The sequence below is a fragment of the Pimephales promelas genome, chromosome 18 (genome assembly GCF_988280905.1).
Source record: "Pimephales promelas chromosome 18, fPimPro1.hap1.1, whole genome shotgun sequence".
NCBI classification, from domain to species: Eukaryota; Metazoa; Chordata; class Actinopteri; order Cypriniformes; family Leuciscidae; genus Pimephales; species Pimephales promelas.
In genome coordinates, this window is record NC_142786.1 from 4709261 (window position 1) to 4725005 (window position 15745).

At 35.9% G+C, this 15745-nt stretch overlaps 1 protein-coding gene across 4 annotated transcripts in view; it reads left to right on the plus strand.

The window, feature by feature from the left end:
• The window catches only part of jupb (junction plakoglobin b), a 92699-nt gene extending 77143 nt beyond the window's left edge, over positions 1 to 15556 (plus strand). For all 4 annotated transcript variants that reach the window (XM_089122720.1, XM_089122721.1, XM_089122722.1 and 1 more), the window contains 8 exons: positions 193 to 531; positions 7333 to 7485; positions 7700 to 7819; positions 9670 to 9820; positions 10686 to 10807; positions 11568 to 11610; positions 13318 to 13469; positions 13585 to 15556. In XM_089122720.1, coding sequence (XP_088978846.1) covers positions 193 to 531; positions 7333 to 7485; positions 7700 to 7819; positions 9670 to 9820; positions 10686 to 10807; positions 11568 to 11610; positions 13318 to 13454 — 1065 coding nt within the window. In that variant the 3' untranslated portion in view covers positions 13455 to 13469; positions 13585 to 15556. The remainder of the gene's footprint in view (positions 1 to 192; positions 532 to 7332; positions 7486 to 7699; positions 7820 to 9669; positions 9821 to 10685; positions 10808 to 11567; positions 11611 to 13317; positions 13470 to 13584) is intronic.
• Positions 15557 to 15745: the final 189 nt, after the last annotated feature.

The following is a 15745-nucleotide window of genomic DNA, read 5'->3' on the forward strand; positions in this document are numbered from 1 at the left end:
TGTAAAAAATGATCTGTTGGGTATTTTGAGCTGAAACTTCACATACAAATTCTGGGGACATCAGAGACTTATTTTAGGGGGGCATAATACGGGACGTTTAACAGTAAAAAAAAATTGTGTAATCTGAACCAGGCATTACAGACCCCAAACCTTTGAATGGTGATGCATTTGAAATGTTTCCTGTCGATACAGGAAGGTCTGGATGGTCTCCTGCATATCTTAGTGAGTCAGCTGGGCTCGGATGACGTGAACATGCTGACCTGCGCTACTGGCATCTTGTCAAACCTCACCTGCAACAACGCGCGCAACAAGGCCCTGGTCACGCAGAGCGGCGGGGTGGAGTCCCTGATTCACGCCGTGCTTCGAGCCGGAGAGAAGGAGGACGTGGCCGAGCCGGCGGTCTGTGCCCTGCGTCACCTCACGAGCCGTCACCCCGACGCAGAGCTGGCCCAGAATGCAGTGCGTCTGCATTACGGCATCCCCGCCATCACCAAGCTCTTGGGTCAGCCGCACTATTGGCCTGTGGTGAAGGTCTGTATGTGTGTGTGTGTGTGTGTGTCTGAGTTTCTGCCAATTTGAAAGTCCTTCTTGGCGTTTGAATTGAAAGGTCAGATTTGAATCATCTGGGGGCAGGGCTTGCGTGGCTTTGATGTGAAAGAATGCTGAGACTTGCCTCTCTTGTTAAGCTGATTTGGTGCCGGATCTCAGTCATTGAGCGGCACTCCTACGCTCCTCCGGGGCTTCAGCATAATTTTGAGGACACTAGCCGGAACAATAAAAGAGCCCTCGAGCATCATATGCAAGGGATCTCTGCCATACATGGACTGGAAGCAGCAGGATGCCAGTGTAAAACACATTTGTGTTTCATGTAAGACGTGTAATGATAACACTTTACAATAAGGTTCATTTTTTAAACATTAGTTAATGAATTATCTAACATGAACAATACATTTGTTACTGTTTTTGCCCATCTTTGTTAATACAGCTGTTCATTGTTCATGTTAGTTCACACAGTGCATTTACTAATTATAATACAGTATGATTTTAAAGGACAATTCCAGTATTTAGCTCTTTTAGTCTATTTTCTAGTTTGTTTTGTATGAATTAGAGTGGTGGGCACAGAAATGTTGACGATGGGTCCTGTCTCGACTTTTTGACTCTTTCAGAATCACCTTTGACCGCTTCAGAGTGGCTGTCTATAAACATGCCCTTAAAACAACCCCTTTATTTTTGCAAGATGTCTTTTCATGCGGAGAAATCATATTTTTGCGCTTAGACGCGTTCCTCATGCCTGTGAAAGCCTTATCCCTCTCCATACAGAGCTGAATAAACTTAAAGGTCATCTCATCAGTCCCTTAATTAGAAAAAGTTCACAAATATCAGTATCGAAAACAAGATTAATTTTATTTTGCCAAATCTTATGTCCATGTGAACTACACAGCATGGTTATGTAAATGATAAATACAGTTGTACATAATAATACATAATGTTCAATTTTAAAACAAAATGAAAATGAGTTTAAGAAAAATGTATTTCAATATTCATACTACGTACTCAGTAAAGCCATGACATTCGGTTCTATTTATGCAAATGAACGAATAATGCGATCGTATTATTTAACGTGCTATTATTATGTTTGAGATATCAACCACTGGCCGATAATGTTTGCATAAACTGTAAGTAACAACTGGTTAAATGTCATAAAAACCATAGTGATACTTAAATATTCTCTTCTCAGCCATGTTTACAGTCCGTGAGCGAAATCCCATCCGTTTTCGGATTGGCATTTCGCAAGGATTCCTGGGTAGTTAAAGTGCGCGGAGCCTGCATCTATGCGGGATTCGCAGAAGGGGGGCGCTGCTGAGCACACTTCACAGCATCAAAATGCTAAACGGGACGGCCTACGGACTCGTAGACTCGGCGAGGTCGCGCAATTGAAGTCCACGAGATCGAAAATCCACATGAAGTGCGGCATTTGGGACAGGGGGAGCGGAAGTTTTTACGCGGTATCTGAAAAGTTAATTATTAGTTAATGTTAACTAATGTAGTTGACAACGAATGTTGTTAACTAATAAACCTTATTGTAAAGTCTAATTATATAGAATGGTGAGTAAATGGAGACAAATTAGTCATAGATTAAGTCACCAGTAGTCATAGATTTTTTTCTCTTATTTATGGTAAAAAAAAAAGGGTCTGAATTGAACTTTATGAAAATATTATAGCTAATCCAATCAATTCGGGGCGAGTGTCTTTGTATTGTGATTCAATACTATTCAAAAGTTGGGTTGGTAAGATTTTTTGTTATCAATATATTTATATATTTTTTCAGCAAGGATGCATTCAGTTAAAAAAAGTAAACACATTTATAATGTTATAAAAGATTTCTGTTTCGAACATAAGCTGTTCTTTTCATCAAAGAATCCTGAATAATGAGAAATGTTTTTTGAGCAGCAAATGAATGATTTCTGAAGGATCATGTGACACTGAAGACTGGAATAATGATGCTGAAAACTCACACGAATAAATTCAATTTTTAAAATGTAATAATTGGATTAATTTCACTATTTCTTTTTTCAATTCAATTTTTGATCAAATAAATGCAGCCTTGCTGAGAATAAGAGACTTTTTTCAAAAACAACCCAAAACCTTACTGACTAAACTTTTCCCCTTCAATATTTCAATATGTGGAAAAAAAACTTCCTTTACTTTCATGAAAATTAAAAATTCAGTCAGTGTTGCACTTCTAAAATTAACCTCACGATTATATATCTTGTCAAAGTCTCCATGCTAGTCAAAGCCCTTGAAGCTTTGTCGAATCAGAAGGTCGCAGCGAGTGTAATAGTCTGTCCTCGGCTCTCTGATTTGTGGTGGGCCGGACTCTTGATTGTCTCTCTGTGAGCACGGGCTCCCGGCACGCATGATCTCTCGCTTAATCGTATCAGACCGTTGGAGCAGAAACCTGTGTGTGTGTGTGTGCTGTGATCGGTTTAGCACGTGTGTATCGATCCAGAAGAACGACAATGCCAGGCTTTTCTTTTCTCTCACAGTCTACATGCAGAAATTCCTAAAAAAAAAAAAAAAAAATCAACCTGGCTTAATAGGAAATCTATAAAGTGTTACTGTTTACATCGATTTATTTTACTCAGATGTTTTGTGTTGCTCTCCACTCAGTGATTTGTTTCTGTATATGATGAGCTTACCAATATCACACCGCCAAGTTTTCACATTTTCACTGCCATTTGCTTTTTTTAAACGTAGATAGGCATTAATGTAATCTGCAAACGAAAGTGTCCAATAAGATTAACAAGATGAAGTGAGAAGTATCGGGCTGCTAATGTAATCTCAACTGGCCTGTGTAAAAATCAAACCACTTTTATTTATTAGACTACTGATGGTACCATTTGATGCTATCATTTTAAACACTTTTCATATCATAAGTACTATTCATTTTATTTTTTCAAACCTGTTAAACATTTTAAATGAATGCACCTTTAAGTAATTCAGTGAACCACGAGAGACTGCATTATAGTGATCTGACTAATCTGAAAAATACTGTTTATATACAGTATATACACATACACACACAGAGAAACATATATAGTATATATAAATATAATATAATATATATATGCACATATATTATATAAACAAACTTTTATGTTAGATGCAATTAATCCCAATCAATCGATTTTGACAGCTTTGTTTATCTATTAATTAATTTATTTTAATTTTAAAACTTACTTATACTAATAACGTTTTGTTTTGGAAGCAAGTTTGTATTTGCACTCCATTTTTGAGCATTATAAAGCAATAAGTATTCTGTACTACAGTCACTGCGTTATAATCACTGTAATCAACAGTAATCTTGCAACAACATGATACCACTATTCTATTAAAGCTGCAAGCATCAATGAAAAGGGCCCTCGCACCCGTACTGCCACCACCCGGTGGTTTTAGGAAAACAGAGCATGATAGGCAGTATGTAATGATAATAAATATCGGAGGACTATGTCAAAGGATTTGTATTTGCCACACTTCCTGCTGCCAGCAGGTGGTGCTATTGCTATAATCAAATATGAGCATGGTCATGTGTTCAGGACAGGACTCTTATCAAACATATGAAGTTTGGGGCAGATCGGACATTGTATGCCTGAGTTACTGCAGGCTGTCTGTGGTGGCCTAGCAACATCGGAACTGCAAGCAATATTGACCTATATGGCACAAATCAGCAAAAGGCTGAAATTGGGTGTACATTTGTCAGCCCGCCAAGGGCACACCCTTCGACGAAAACTCAAGATCTTCACAATTTAACGTTGCAAAGGCCTTAAGATTACACTCACCAAATTTGAAGAGGATCAGATCAAAACTGTTCACAGTTTATTAAAGCACAACATCAGGAAATTACGAAAAATGCACAGAATCTTGGAGGAAGTTCAAAATAGCTGACTTCCTGTTGTGTTTAGGGCTATGCTCCAAGAGACTTTTTTGTAGGTATTGGGTCATTACATGTATGTCCCAAATTTCATACCTGTATGTGAAACCTAATAATAATACATTTTATTTGTAAAGCACTTTACATTTGACACCAAATCTCAAAGTGCTACAGTAAAACAGTTAAAAATAAACATAAGAAATACAATATACAATAAAAACAGAACATGTTAGAAAGAGGGACTAAAGAGGGACCTAGAGCCGGGGCAATAATTTAAAGAATTTGCCCAACCCACCATGTCACGCGTAAATTTTCATGTTTCATGAGCTTTCGAGCATGTTTAGGCCCTCTAAAAAGCGATTCTTTTAAGCGAAGAAGAAGAAAAATAAACACAGCAGAAACAATAGGGTTGTCCCATCATCGGTGCTCCCTAATAAAAAGTTACTTTTATGAAGAAGAATATGAAACTGAATGAATAATATTCTTCCCAGTAATATAGCTATATCATAACTGTTTTGTAGTATGGACCAAATTTATCATTTATGTGACTCATTGAGAAATATTCATTTTACAATGCCAGACAATTTCACAAAACAAAATGTGCAAACCTTCTGTACACTTTGGCTGATGGCTTCGGTTGCACCCAGGCAGGGTGGGGAAGACAGATCACTAATGCAACACACATGAATCCCCGATGTCTGGAATGCATCACATCGTGTTTCTTCCTCTTCCATTTGGAGCGGTTTCTGGCTCTTGACGTGTCTTGCCGTCCCGCCCCGCAGAGATCCGCTCTATCAGCAGGCGTTCTCTAATCAGCAGAGGAACGTTGCGGACTAATGATGCGTTGTGAAGGAGGCCGTAGGAAATTAAGCGTTTACGCAATGCTGTTTGTGCACAGATGATTAGGCAGAAGCAAAATGACTCCTCATGTAAACGCACGACATTTCCACTGAACTACATACAGGTGATTTCACCTACGAAGACTCGCGTGTGCATCCATGCATCCATAAACAGTTTTACATGCACGTACATCAAGCATCTCAACCTAAACTTTGTATTCAGCTCAATATTTTAATTAAAAAAACATTGTTGCGAGTAACATCGCACAGTTGCTCATATTGATTCACTCGCCAGTCAGCACTTTGGGATTTACAAGAGTGAGTCATTTATTTGAGATGATGACAGCTTTGAGGAATGGACTTACAGTGGAGCTGAACATTGAGGAATTCACTACAGTTGTGTCTAGATTTAGGTTATGACTTTTTGTAACGGTGTAGAGGTATAGAAGTGGGTCACGGTTCGTTGTGTTTTAGGGAGTTTAACTAAACTCATGAGAAAGAAACATCTTTTTAATGTTGTTTTTCACAGAGAGATATAAGAGTCATAGGAGAGAACATTTTGGGATTTGGAGAGATGTTCGCTTGCTTTTTTGCCCTTGTTTCTCAGATTGTTCAGCTTTACCAGGAAACCAAAGACTGCAATCAAAATCATGTGCCTGAATATAAACTCATCAAATTCGTACAAAATCTTACAAAAATTATGTGAGCTATGCGATCCCAATAATTTATTTAGTAATTCTAAAATAAAAAAACGTTGTCAAAACAATCCCTGCTCTCAATGATGCGCAAAAACATCTAAAAACACTGTATATCAGAAGTGACCGGACACCTAAAAATGAAATTGCCTCCATCCCAGTAAAACTTATGCAATTTATTTTTGTTCTATAATATTTATTCTTTTTAATTTAGTATTTTGAGACAATTTGATTGAATTTATTAATATTTATGCAATATTTATGGTCTATTTTTGCCATGGAAATATATATATATATATATATATATATATATGTATATGTAATTTAAAAAAAATTATTAATGCAGTATTTTAGTTTAATATAGAGTCTAGGCCTTCAGAAAAAAAATATATTTTGAAGAAAATTAGCACCATCTGTTTACAGTATAGAGAAAAAAGCGTAGAATCATGGTGTGACCACTAGATGGCATGAACAGCTCTCCATGGAGAGGCATGTGAATTCCCTAGCTTTTTATGAACTTTTTTTTTTTTTTTTGGATTTGAATATATAGTTGAAACAATCTCAAGAAAGATTTCTTATTGAAAAAAATGTAAACAATAAATAAATAAAATAAATACAAATTTGTGAGTTTTTTGTTTTTGTCAATTTCCCATTCATTTCCTCTGGGGGTCATTTTTGACCAAAGACCACAAGTGTGACTTTTTTTTTTTTACGACCACTTATTCCCTCAGAATGACCTCAATTTTTTTGTGTGTTCACATACATAATGCCATAAAAGTCACCAAGTTTTGTAACATTCCGATGAAGCTGTGATTTTTAGAAATTCAAAACAGAAAATGTTATGACCGTCTGAGGGGTAAAGGGATAGTTCACTTTGAAATTAATTTTTGGTATGTTTTAGCTTACCTCAAGGGCATCCAAGATGTAAGTGAATACGAATAATAATAATAATGTAATATGAATACTGTTCATTTTCTCACACAAACCGCTCGTTTCATGTCTTAGGCCATCAATGTGTACTTACATTTACGAGTCATTAAATCATGTTTAATCTGGACTTCTCTGTGCATGCTCTTTGGGGTGGTGACCATAGACCTCCATTATATAACTGATAGACAAGAACAGTTTGACCTAAAAATATCAAAATTGAAACTACTGTGGACACCTACATCTTGGATGCACTTAAACATAAACAAACATACCAAAAATTAATTTCAAAGTGAACTACCCCTTTAAGATTTTTTTGGAAACCATTGCATTAATCCATTTATGAGCTGAAGAAAACAACGAGAAAATAATTTAATAAAGAAGTTGCCAAGAATGTTATGAACAGTAGTTAATATGCTGTACATTTTTCACACTATAGGCCACAGTGGGCTTGATTCGCAACTTGGCCCTGTGTCCAACCAATCAGGCGCCTCTGAGGGAATCTGGGACAATCCCTCGACTGGTCAACCTGCTTTTGAAAGCTCATCAGGAAACTCAAAGACACGGCTCAGGGGCCCAGCAGACCTATCAGGTGCTTTTGAGGTTTTTTCTACAGTACCTGTGCATGGATTTTCCACATGTCCTAGTCCTGGCCTCTTTATTCACCCTCGCATATAGGCTGAAGCCTCCAAAGGGAGGTTGAAATACAATCCAATTAGCATCAAGGCCACAGTGTTTGGCATAGACCAGGTCCCTTTGGTGTTAGAGTTAATGTTTTCTTCTCACTTTCACTCTATTTTGCACAGGATGGCGTGCGAATGGAGGAGATTGTGGAAGGCTGCACAGGCGCTTTGCATATACTGGCCAGAGATCCGATCAACCGAGGGGAAATCGCCAGCATGCAGACCATTCCTCTGTTTGTGCAAGTACTGAACCAACTTATGGCATTCCTGGCAGTGAATCTGGTTCATCTGTGTGTGTTGTGATGTGTGGGTGTTGTGGCGCGATGATGGCTGCAGGGTGTCTGGCTGCTGTTTGTTTTAGTGCATTTGTCCATGTTTATATTACACTACCGGTTTATGGAAGCTGTCGTTTAAACTAGAGTCAAGTTCTCCAGTTCTCTTAAAGACGTCTTTAAATAAACGAAATACCCTTAATGCATAACTATTAGATCATATTATTTATGATTTAATTAGAATCAGCCAAAAAGATGAATAATTTTATTTGGGTCAGTAATAAAGTTGAATATATTCACTTAAATACAATTAATTAAGCTTAATTTATATTCTGTAATAGTGATAAACAGTAGGTTTTTAAAGTCCCCCTGTAGTCAATAATTTTATCACTTAAAGGAGTAGTTCACTTTTAAAAAAAACGTTTGCTGATAATTTACTCACCCCCTTGTCATCCAAGATATCCATGTCATTCTTTCTTCAGTCAAAAAGAAATTAAGGTTTTTGATGAAAACATTCCAGGATTTTCTCCATATAATGGGCTTCAATGGGAACCAAACGGTTCAAGGTCCAAATGAGAGTTTCAGTGCTGCTTCAAAGGGCTTTAAACGACACCAGACGGTGAATAAGAATCTTATCTAGCGAAACGATCGGTCATTTAAAAAATAAATAAAAAAGTTCAAATGGTCGCCTTGCTCTGTTCTGTGATGAGCGTTCGTGACTCTCCTGTTCAAACTCGTTCATCAAAATGAACAAATCTTTTTTCGAGTCATGACTCGAAGGGTCCTAGATAAGATAATCGTCTGGTGTCATTTAAAGCCCTTTAAAGCTGCTCTTAAACTCTCATTTGGACCCCAATGGGGTCATTTGGACCCCAATCTCACTTGGTTCCCAATGAAGTCCATTATATGGAGAAAATCCTGGAATGTTTTCATCAAAAACCTTAATTTCTTTTCAACTGAAGAAAGAAAGACATGGACATCTTGGATGACATGGGGGTGAGTAAATTATCAGCAAAAGTTTTTTTAAAAGTGAACTACTCCTTTAAATGAATGAACCAAATGACTCGGAAAAAGTTTCGTTCATTTTGATGAACAAGTTCGAACAGGAGAGTCACAAACGTGCGTCACAGAAGGCGAGAATTTGTGCTTATAAAACTTAAACTTTGTTATTTATTAAATGAGCGATCATTTCGCTTGATAAGACCCTTATTCATCGTCTGAAGCCTCTCTGAATCATTTAAAGCCCTTTGAACAATTTGCAGTTTGCACTGAAACTTGGTTCCCAATGAAGTCCATTATATGGAGAAAAATGCTGGAATGTTTTCATCAAAAACCTTAATTTCTTTTCGACTGAAGAAAGAAAGACATGGACATCTTGGATGACTTGGGGGTGAGTAAATTATCAGCAAAAGTTTTTTTGCCAAATGTGTTTGGTTACAAGGTATTTTGTGACATCAGAAACCCCAGCGATTTCAAACCGCGTTTCTGAGACGGTTTTTGATTCACTGCATTTTTAAGGAGAAAATACACAACAATGGTGACTTATGACTTTGCACATGGTTCGTCTTAAATCATATTAAAAACACCACATAAACATGCGTACTATATAAACAACATTAAAAACCTGATTTTCACCACAGGGGGAACAAAATAAACAAAATATTTTGCTAAGTAACAAAACTAAAATGTCACAAATGGACATATGGTTATATAAAACGTCATGACCATTGAAGCGAACATCATTGCAAATCTAGTGTGTAGAAAATGTGATAAGACAACAGTGAAACCCCTCTCATCCTTTGACTTCCTCTTTCCTGTTAGCTTCTGTACTCATACGTGGAGAACATAAAGCGCGTGTCCGCCGGCGTTTTGTGTGAACTCGCTCTGGATAAGCAGTCTGCTGAGATGATTGATGCAGAAGGAGCATCTGCACCTCTTATGGAGCTCCTGCACTCTCCCAATGAGGGGATTGGTGAGTGACGCCCATCGAGAGAAGCTTTAATAGCACGCCTCATGAAATGAGCCATATGTCATTGGAAAGATCATAGTCTGTACAAACACAACATTACCACATTTGATATTGTGCAAAACTTCCTCATGTCCCAGTGGGACATATATTAAATATAAGGGAAATTGCAAACGTTTGCCACTCAGTCAGGCTGAGGGGGATTGTTCTGGCGGGAAAGTGACGTCAATGCATTCCCTCTATAGACCATTTCACAATGGTCCAGAAACACTTCCTGTTTCAGTTTGTAACTGTTTTCTTTATTTCACATGTAAAGAAAACATCTTAAAGATGTTTGTTTAACTGTTTGATTCAGTTTTAAATGTTCTGTTGGTTGTATTTTATCCCAGCTTTTATGTAGTGTTGAAAAACTGAAACAGGAAGTGCTTCTGGACCAGTGTTGTTTACATCTTGTGAAATGGTCTATAGCATAAACTCTATAGCATAACTCTATTTCCATTTTCCCGCTCCCTGCTCCGTGAGTATGGATATACATACAGTACATTGACAGGCAGGTTGGACATCGTATCATTAGATTCAGTGATTGGACTAATGCAAATGTTTGGACGAAGATTTTATGGGCCTACGCCTTCCACAGAAAAGATATATACATATAAATACATTTAGACCACTTAGTGATTGCTATCAGGATGTGAAGAGACTTTCAACCAGCATAACAAAAATGATGGAACAAATCACTTACCCTGCTTTTAATGCGTTATTTAATTTTTTTACCAGTCTCTCGACAGTATTTGGATTATGCTGCACTGCTAGAAAGTATGGTAATAATACTAAATGATGATCACATCTCTCATCATTGTCTCTTCCTCAGCCACCTATGCTGCGGCCGTTCTCTTCCGCATCTCTGAGGACAAGAGTTCAGACTACAGGAAGCGTGTGTCGGTGGAGCTCACACACTCCCTCTTCAAGCATGACCCTGCAGCCTGGGAAATGGTGAATATATGTGACACACTCTCAGATTACTGGACATTATTATTTATGGGATCATTTCGATTATGTATACCATGTCAATTTTTAGCAATCATAATGAAATAATCATATTAATATGGCGTAACCTTTGAATTATTGAAAATGAATGCAAACCTGAATGGTTAATGCAGCCCAGGAATGAGTGTACATTCGTTTCCAGTAATTCAATGTTTCAGCATCAATTATTTGTATTATTATAAGGCTATTATGTTGGTGTTGGTTATGTTGATGCCACTTGGTTTGATATTTTGTATTTAATGCAATGACATTTAAATACTTTTTGGGCCACTGCATACTACAGGAAAAGTGCATTAAAATGTCAATTCTGTCATTATTTACTCATGCATTTTTAAACGTGTGACTTTCTTTCTCCCAAGGAACACAAAAGGAGATATTTATAGCATGAATTATCCCTTTACTCTAATAAAAACAATACATAAAACATAAAAAAAAGCTTTTAGGAAAGCCACTTAAGCAAACACAGGATAGTCATTAAATTTTTACAAAAATACAGTATAAAAGAGCAATATTATGAAACATTTTTACCATTTAAAATAACTAAATTTTCAATGTCTTTCAGTGTCACATGATCCTTCAGAAATCTTTCTAATAGGTTGATTTGCTGCTCAAGTATAATGTTTTAATATTTCAGTGGTATTTACCATATTTCTCTTCTTTATGAAAGAAGCTTTTAATGAATATGTTTGCGTTCTTGTTCTTTCAGGCGCATGCTGCCATGCCACTCGACCCTGGATACATACCAGATGGTAAGTTGAGAGCACGTTCGCATTCACTCACTATCCGTCTGCTTTAGTACGCAACACCGCCGCAAATTGCCTATTTATCCAGCACATCTCGCAGCATTAGAGCGAAAAGCATGGAAATAAAATGTCACATGACAAATGAGTAATGGCGTGCGTTTGCGTGTGAGAGAGGGGTCAAAGACGAAAAGATAAAGAGAGACAGTCACTGAATTTGCGTCGCTGTCAGTCCGTTCCGCAAAGTGACAGAATGCTGTGTTCCTCTGTTGGGGAACATTAAGTCAGCGGCGGTCCGGCGTATGCGACGTGCTTTTCGCTCAGATTAATCTAGTATAAGACTGGAGAACCTGTAAATATACAAAAACCTATTAAAAACAAGCCAACCTGTTTGATCCGCTTATGTGGATATTTTACACGCTGATGCTTTTCAGCCATAAAGTCTGAAGCACGTCCCATATTTTGTAAACTAACTAAAAACACCATGACAAAACATAATTCTTCTACATTATTATATTTATAAGTACTGAAGAAATGTCATGACTATCAACTAATTCAGAATTAAAATGTAAGAATGATTCTGTTGAAATAATAATCATTTCAGGATGAATAATGAAGGTGCTATTTCACTGAATGACAAAAAAGTCTATAAATTATAGTACATATACATATTATACCAAAAGCATGTCAACATTAGTGTAACACTACCTTTTCATAAAATGTATATTTTTTGTTAAAAGTAAGTAAGTTAAATTAAGTAAGTTAAAGTATTTTTTGTTAATAGTAAAAGTAAGTTATTTTTAAATGGTTTTTATTTTTTTAATAATATTTGAATATTTTATTGGAATTATTATTTTACAAAAAATATTAATTATATTATAATTTGAATACTTAAATATACATTGCATGATTAAATCTGATCTTTTTTAACTATTGTTTTTTTTAAATGATTTTATCAATTAACATGTTACATTAATTAGTAATTGTAGCTTTTTCTACTAATTAAATATATTATGAGATAATTGAATATTGTCATTAGTATTATTAATACATTTATTAAAACTATTGAAATATGTTGTGTGTTTCTGTTTGCACATGACATGCACACATATATATATAATTATTTTAAATAAATAAATTCTACACTGTAAAATATTTTCAAGATTTGTTATCACAATCTACTTTATTGTATTAACTCACTTTTTCCAGTTCAATCAACTTAAAATTTTAAGGCAACCCAGGTTACTTAGGCTACTTTTTTAAGTTAAACCAACAATATTTTTTTACAGTGTAGTAATCACAACATTTTTTCTTTTGTCAAATCAACTTAAATAATTTATTTAGTTCAGATAACATATCATTTTGAGTTTCTGATGGTTAAATTAATCTCCTTCATTGTATTAACTCCTTCATTGTATTAAAATTAACAAATTTTAAAGCAACCAGGTTACTTACTTTTTTAAGTTAAACCATCAATATTTTTTTACAGTGTATAGTATATAGTTTATAAGTTATATATATATATATATAATTATTTAATTATAAAAATAGATAGAGATTAAATTTATTTTATTTTATATTTTTGTATTATTTTAATGTAAATAATTAAAATATATATATTAATGACAGAGAAAAACAACTGAAATATTGTGTTTGCACATGATGACTATAACTTGAATATATCTCTCTCTCTCTCTCTATCTCTCTCTCTCTCAGATCTGGATGCAGTGTACCCTCCATATGGCTACTCTGATTTACCCATGGATGGCCTCCCACTGGACGCCGAGCTACATGAGCAATACATGCCAGAAATGACCTATGACCCTCGACAGGTGTACCCAAATCCTCTTTAACAACACTGCCAGCAGGTTAGCTCACACACGTCTGGATTTACTCGACATTATCTCTGTCTTAAGATTTTGAGCCATCGTTTACCTTGTGATTCCTGAATAACATAAATCACAACAAAGATGTTCCTGTCAGTCTTCAGGTCAAATGAAGTGGGCGAAGGTGGAGACTACAAAATGCTTTGTTCCCTGCAAAAGACGTGGACCGGGGAGGGCCTGAACAGTGCAGTGCTCGACGAAAGAAGAACAAAAACACACGACTTGCTTTAGTTCACCACCGGTCTGTTTGTGATGTGAACTCTAAGCACTGCCTAACTCATCTTGTTATCTTGTGCTACTAACAGAGTGACGAAGCCTAAAAGTGTGGTGACGCGATAAGCATGTGATCATAACACGTACATTTTGTACTTTATATTGTTTGTCCAAAGATCTCCACTCAACTCCGTCCTAGAAATGTAGCATAGCTAGCTAGCGGCTCAGCCACACGAGGGGCCGTTTTCCTTTGCGTTCTGTGTATTTGTGATGCCGAGGCGTTGCTACTGAGTAGGAAAAAAACAAAAGCAACAAAACATACAGTGAAAAACAGAAACCTGTTTGTATTTTCATCATCTGTTGACATGAGAAGCACTGATATGTTGTAACAGGTCAAAGGCAGGTTTTCGTCATTTTCTTGCAGTCTTCATACAAACTTTTGCATTGTTTAAGAGACAAACTGATATTCAGTTGTAAGGAAATGCTTGCGGTGTATGATTTCATGTAAAGATCATATGAATTTCAGGAGGCATTTATGGATGAATCATTATTCACAGTTACCCTGTATATGGCTAACATATTTGGACACCAATAAGTAGAACTAAAGAAAATTAACCATATGAATGTCAGTGGTTTTCAAATTAAATTCTCAATAAGCACATACGAGTGTCCAAATATATATGGCTACACGTTTTTTCTTCCTTTATTTTCTGTAAATTAGTTGGGTTTTCTTTTTTAATATGAGACAAAAAAAAACATTGTTAATTTAAAAAATAGTGATAGGATTCATACATTTAGAAGTAATTCAATAAGCTATAATGTTACAATGTATGCCCAGTTTTTTTTTTAAGAATTCAAATACATAGTGACTCTAAAGTGATGTTTTGTTTTTCTTTCATTGCTATTAATGGCATTTTATTTTTGAATGGGGCATGGTGTCATCATTGAGATTTAGTTGTTTTTCTTGTTCAACAATCAATAGCTTTGTTCTTTTGTTTATGCTCTGAAGTTATTGTACAGTGCTGTTCATTATACTGTTTTACAAAAGAATGATTAGCAACGTACATTATAGTTCATAGTTTTCATAGTTAATCCCACTTTACAATTTTAAGGCCCCATATAGTTATTCGTTCCAGTCTTTCAATTCAAAATGATTATTACACAGCTCTCTGAAACACCTTATTCTGATTGGTCGGTTGGTCTTGATGACCTCGTTGACTGCATTATCCTGACTTTGTTTACTCTAGAATATTCGCTCTCTTTATATAACATCCCTTAGACTTTAAATATTTTTTATACAAATACTATATTGTTTTACATCATTGTACATAATGCACATCTTGTTTTGAATGACATGCCTATGTAATCATAAGACTGATTATGATTGCCATATGCAAGGGATCTTGCACATTTGCATTTATTTGAAAGGCATTACAATCTGTGTGAAGTGTGATTGCTGATTGATGAAATTGCAGTAATTGTCGAGCATCGTTCATTACTCTAACTGTAGTGGGGAATTTTGCTTCATAACTACAACTCTGCCTGCCATCTGTTGCTTTAAGGAACATGTCTGTGCCAAAAGTAGTGATAAAGACTATTCTGATTCAGTTGCCCCTGTTATGCTCACTTTTTTTTTAACAACATCTAACAGAATTATTGAGCATATTCAGTGGCAACTGCACTCCTGATGATGCTGTCATCATAGAGTAAAACATTTCAACATTCCCATCTGCAAGAAAAAAACATGCACGGAAATGTCAACAGGAAGTTACAGTGGATATGCGTTTTTACTGAACATTTTTAGTTTGACAGTATTTTTTGTTTTCAAATAAATAAACTGAATTATATTAACTGTCTCCGCTTATTGACTTTTATTTAAGGTAAAGCAACTATATTTGTGAATTTTAGTAGTACTATGACGATTAAATGTTCTTGTGTCGTAATAATTTGAATGACGACTCTGTGTGATCACGTGTTAAGCGCATTTGGCCAGAGGCCGATCATGATTGTTGTTGAGGATGAGAGTGAGGGACATTATGCCCTCT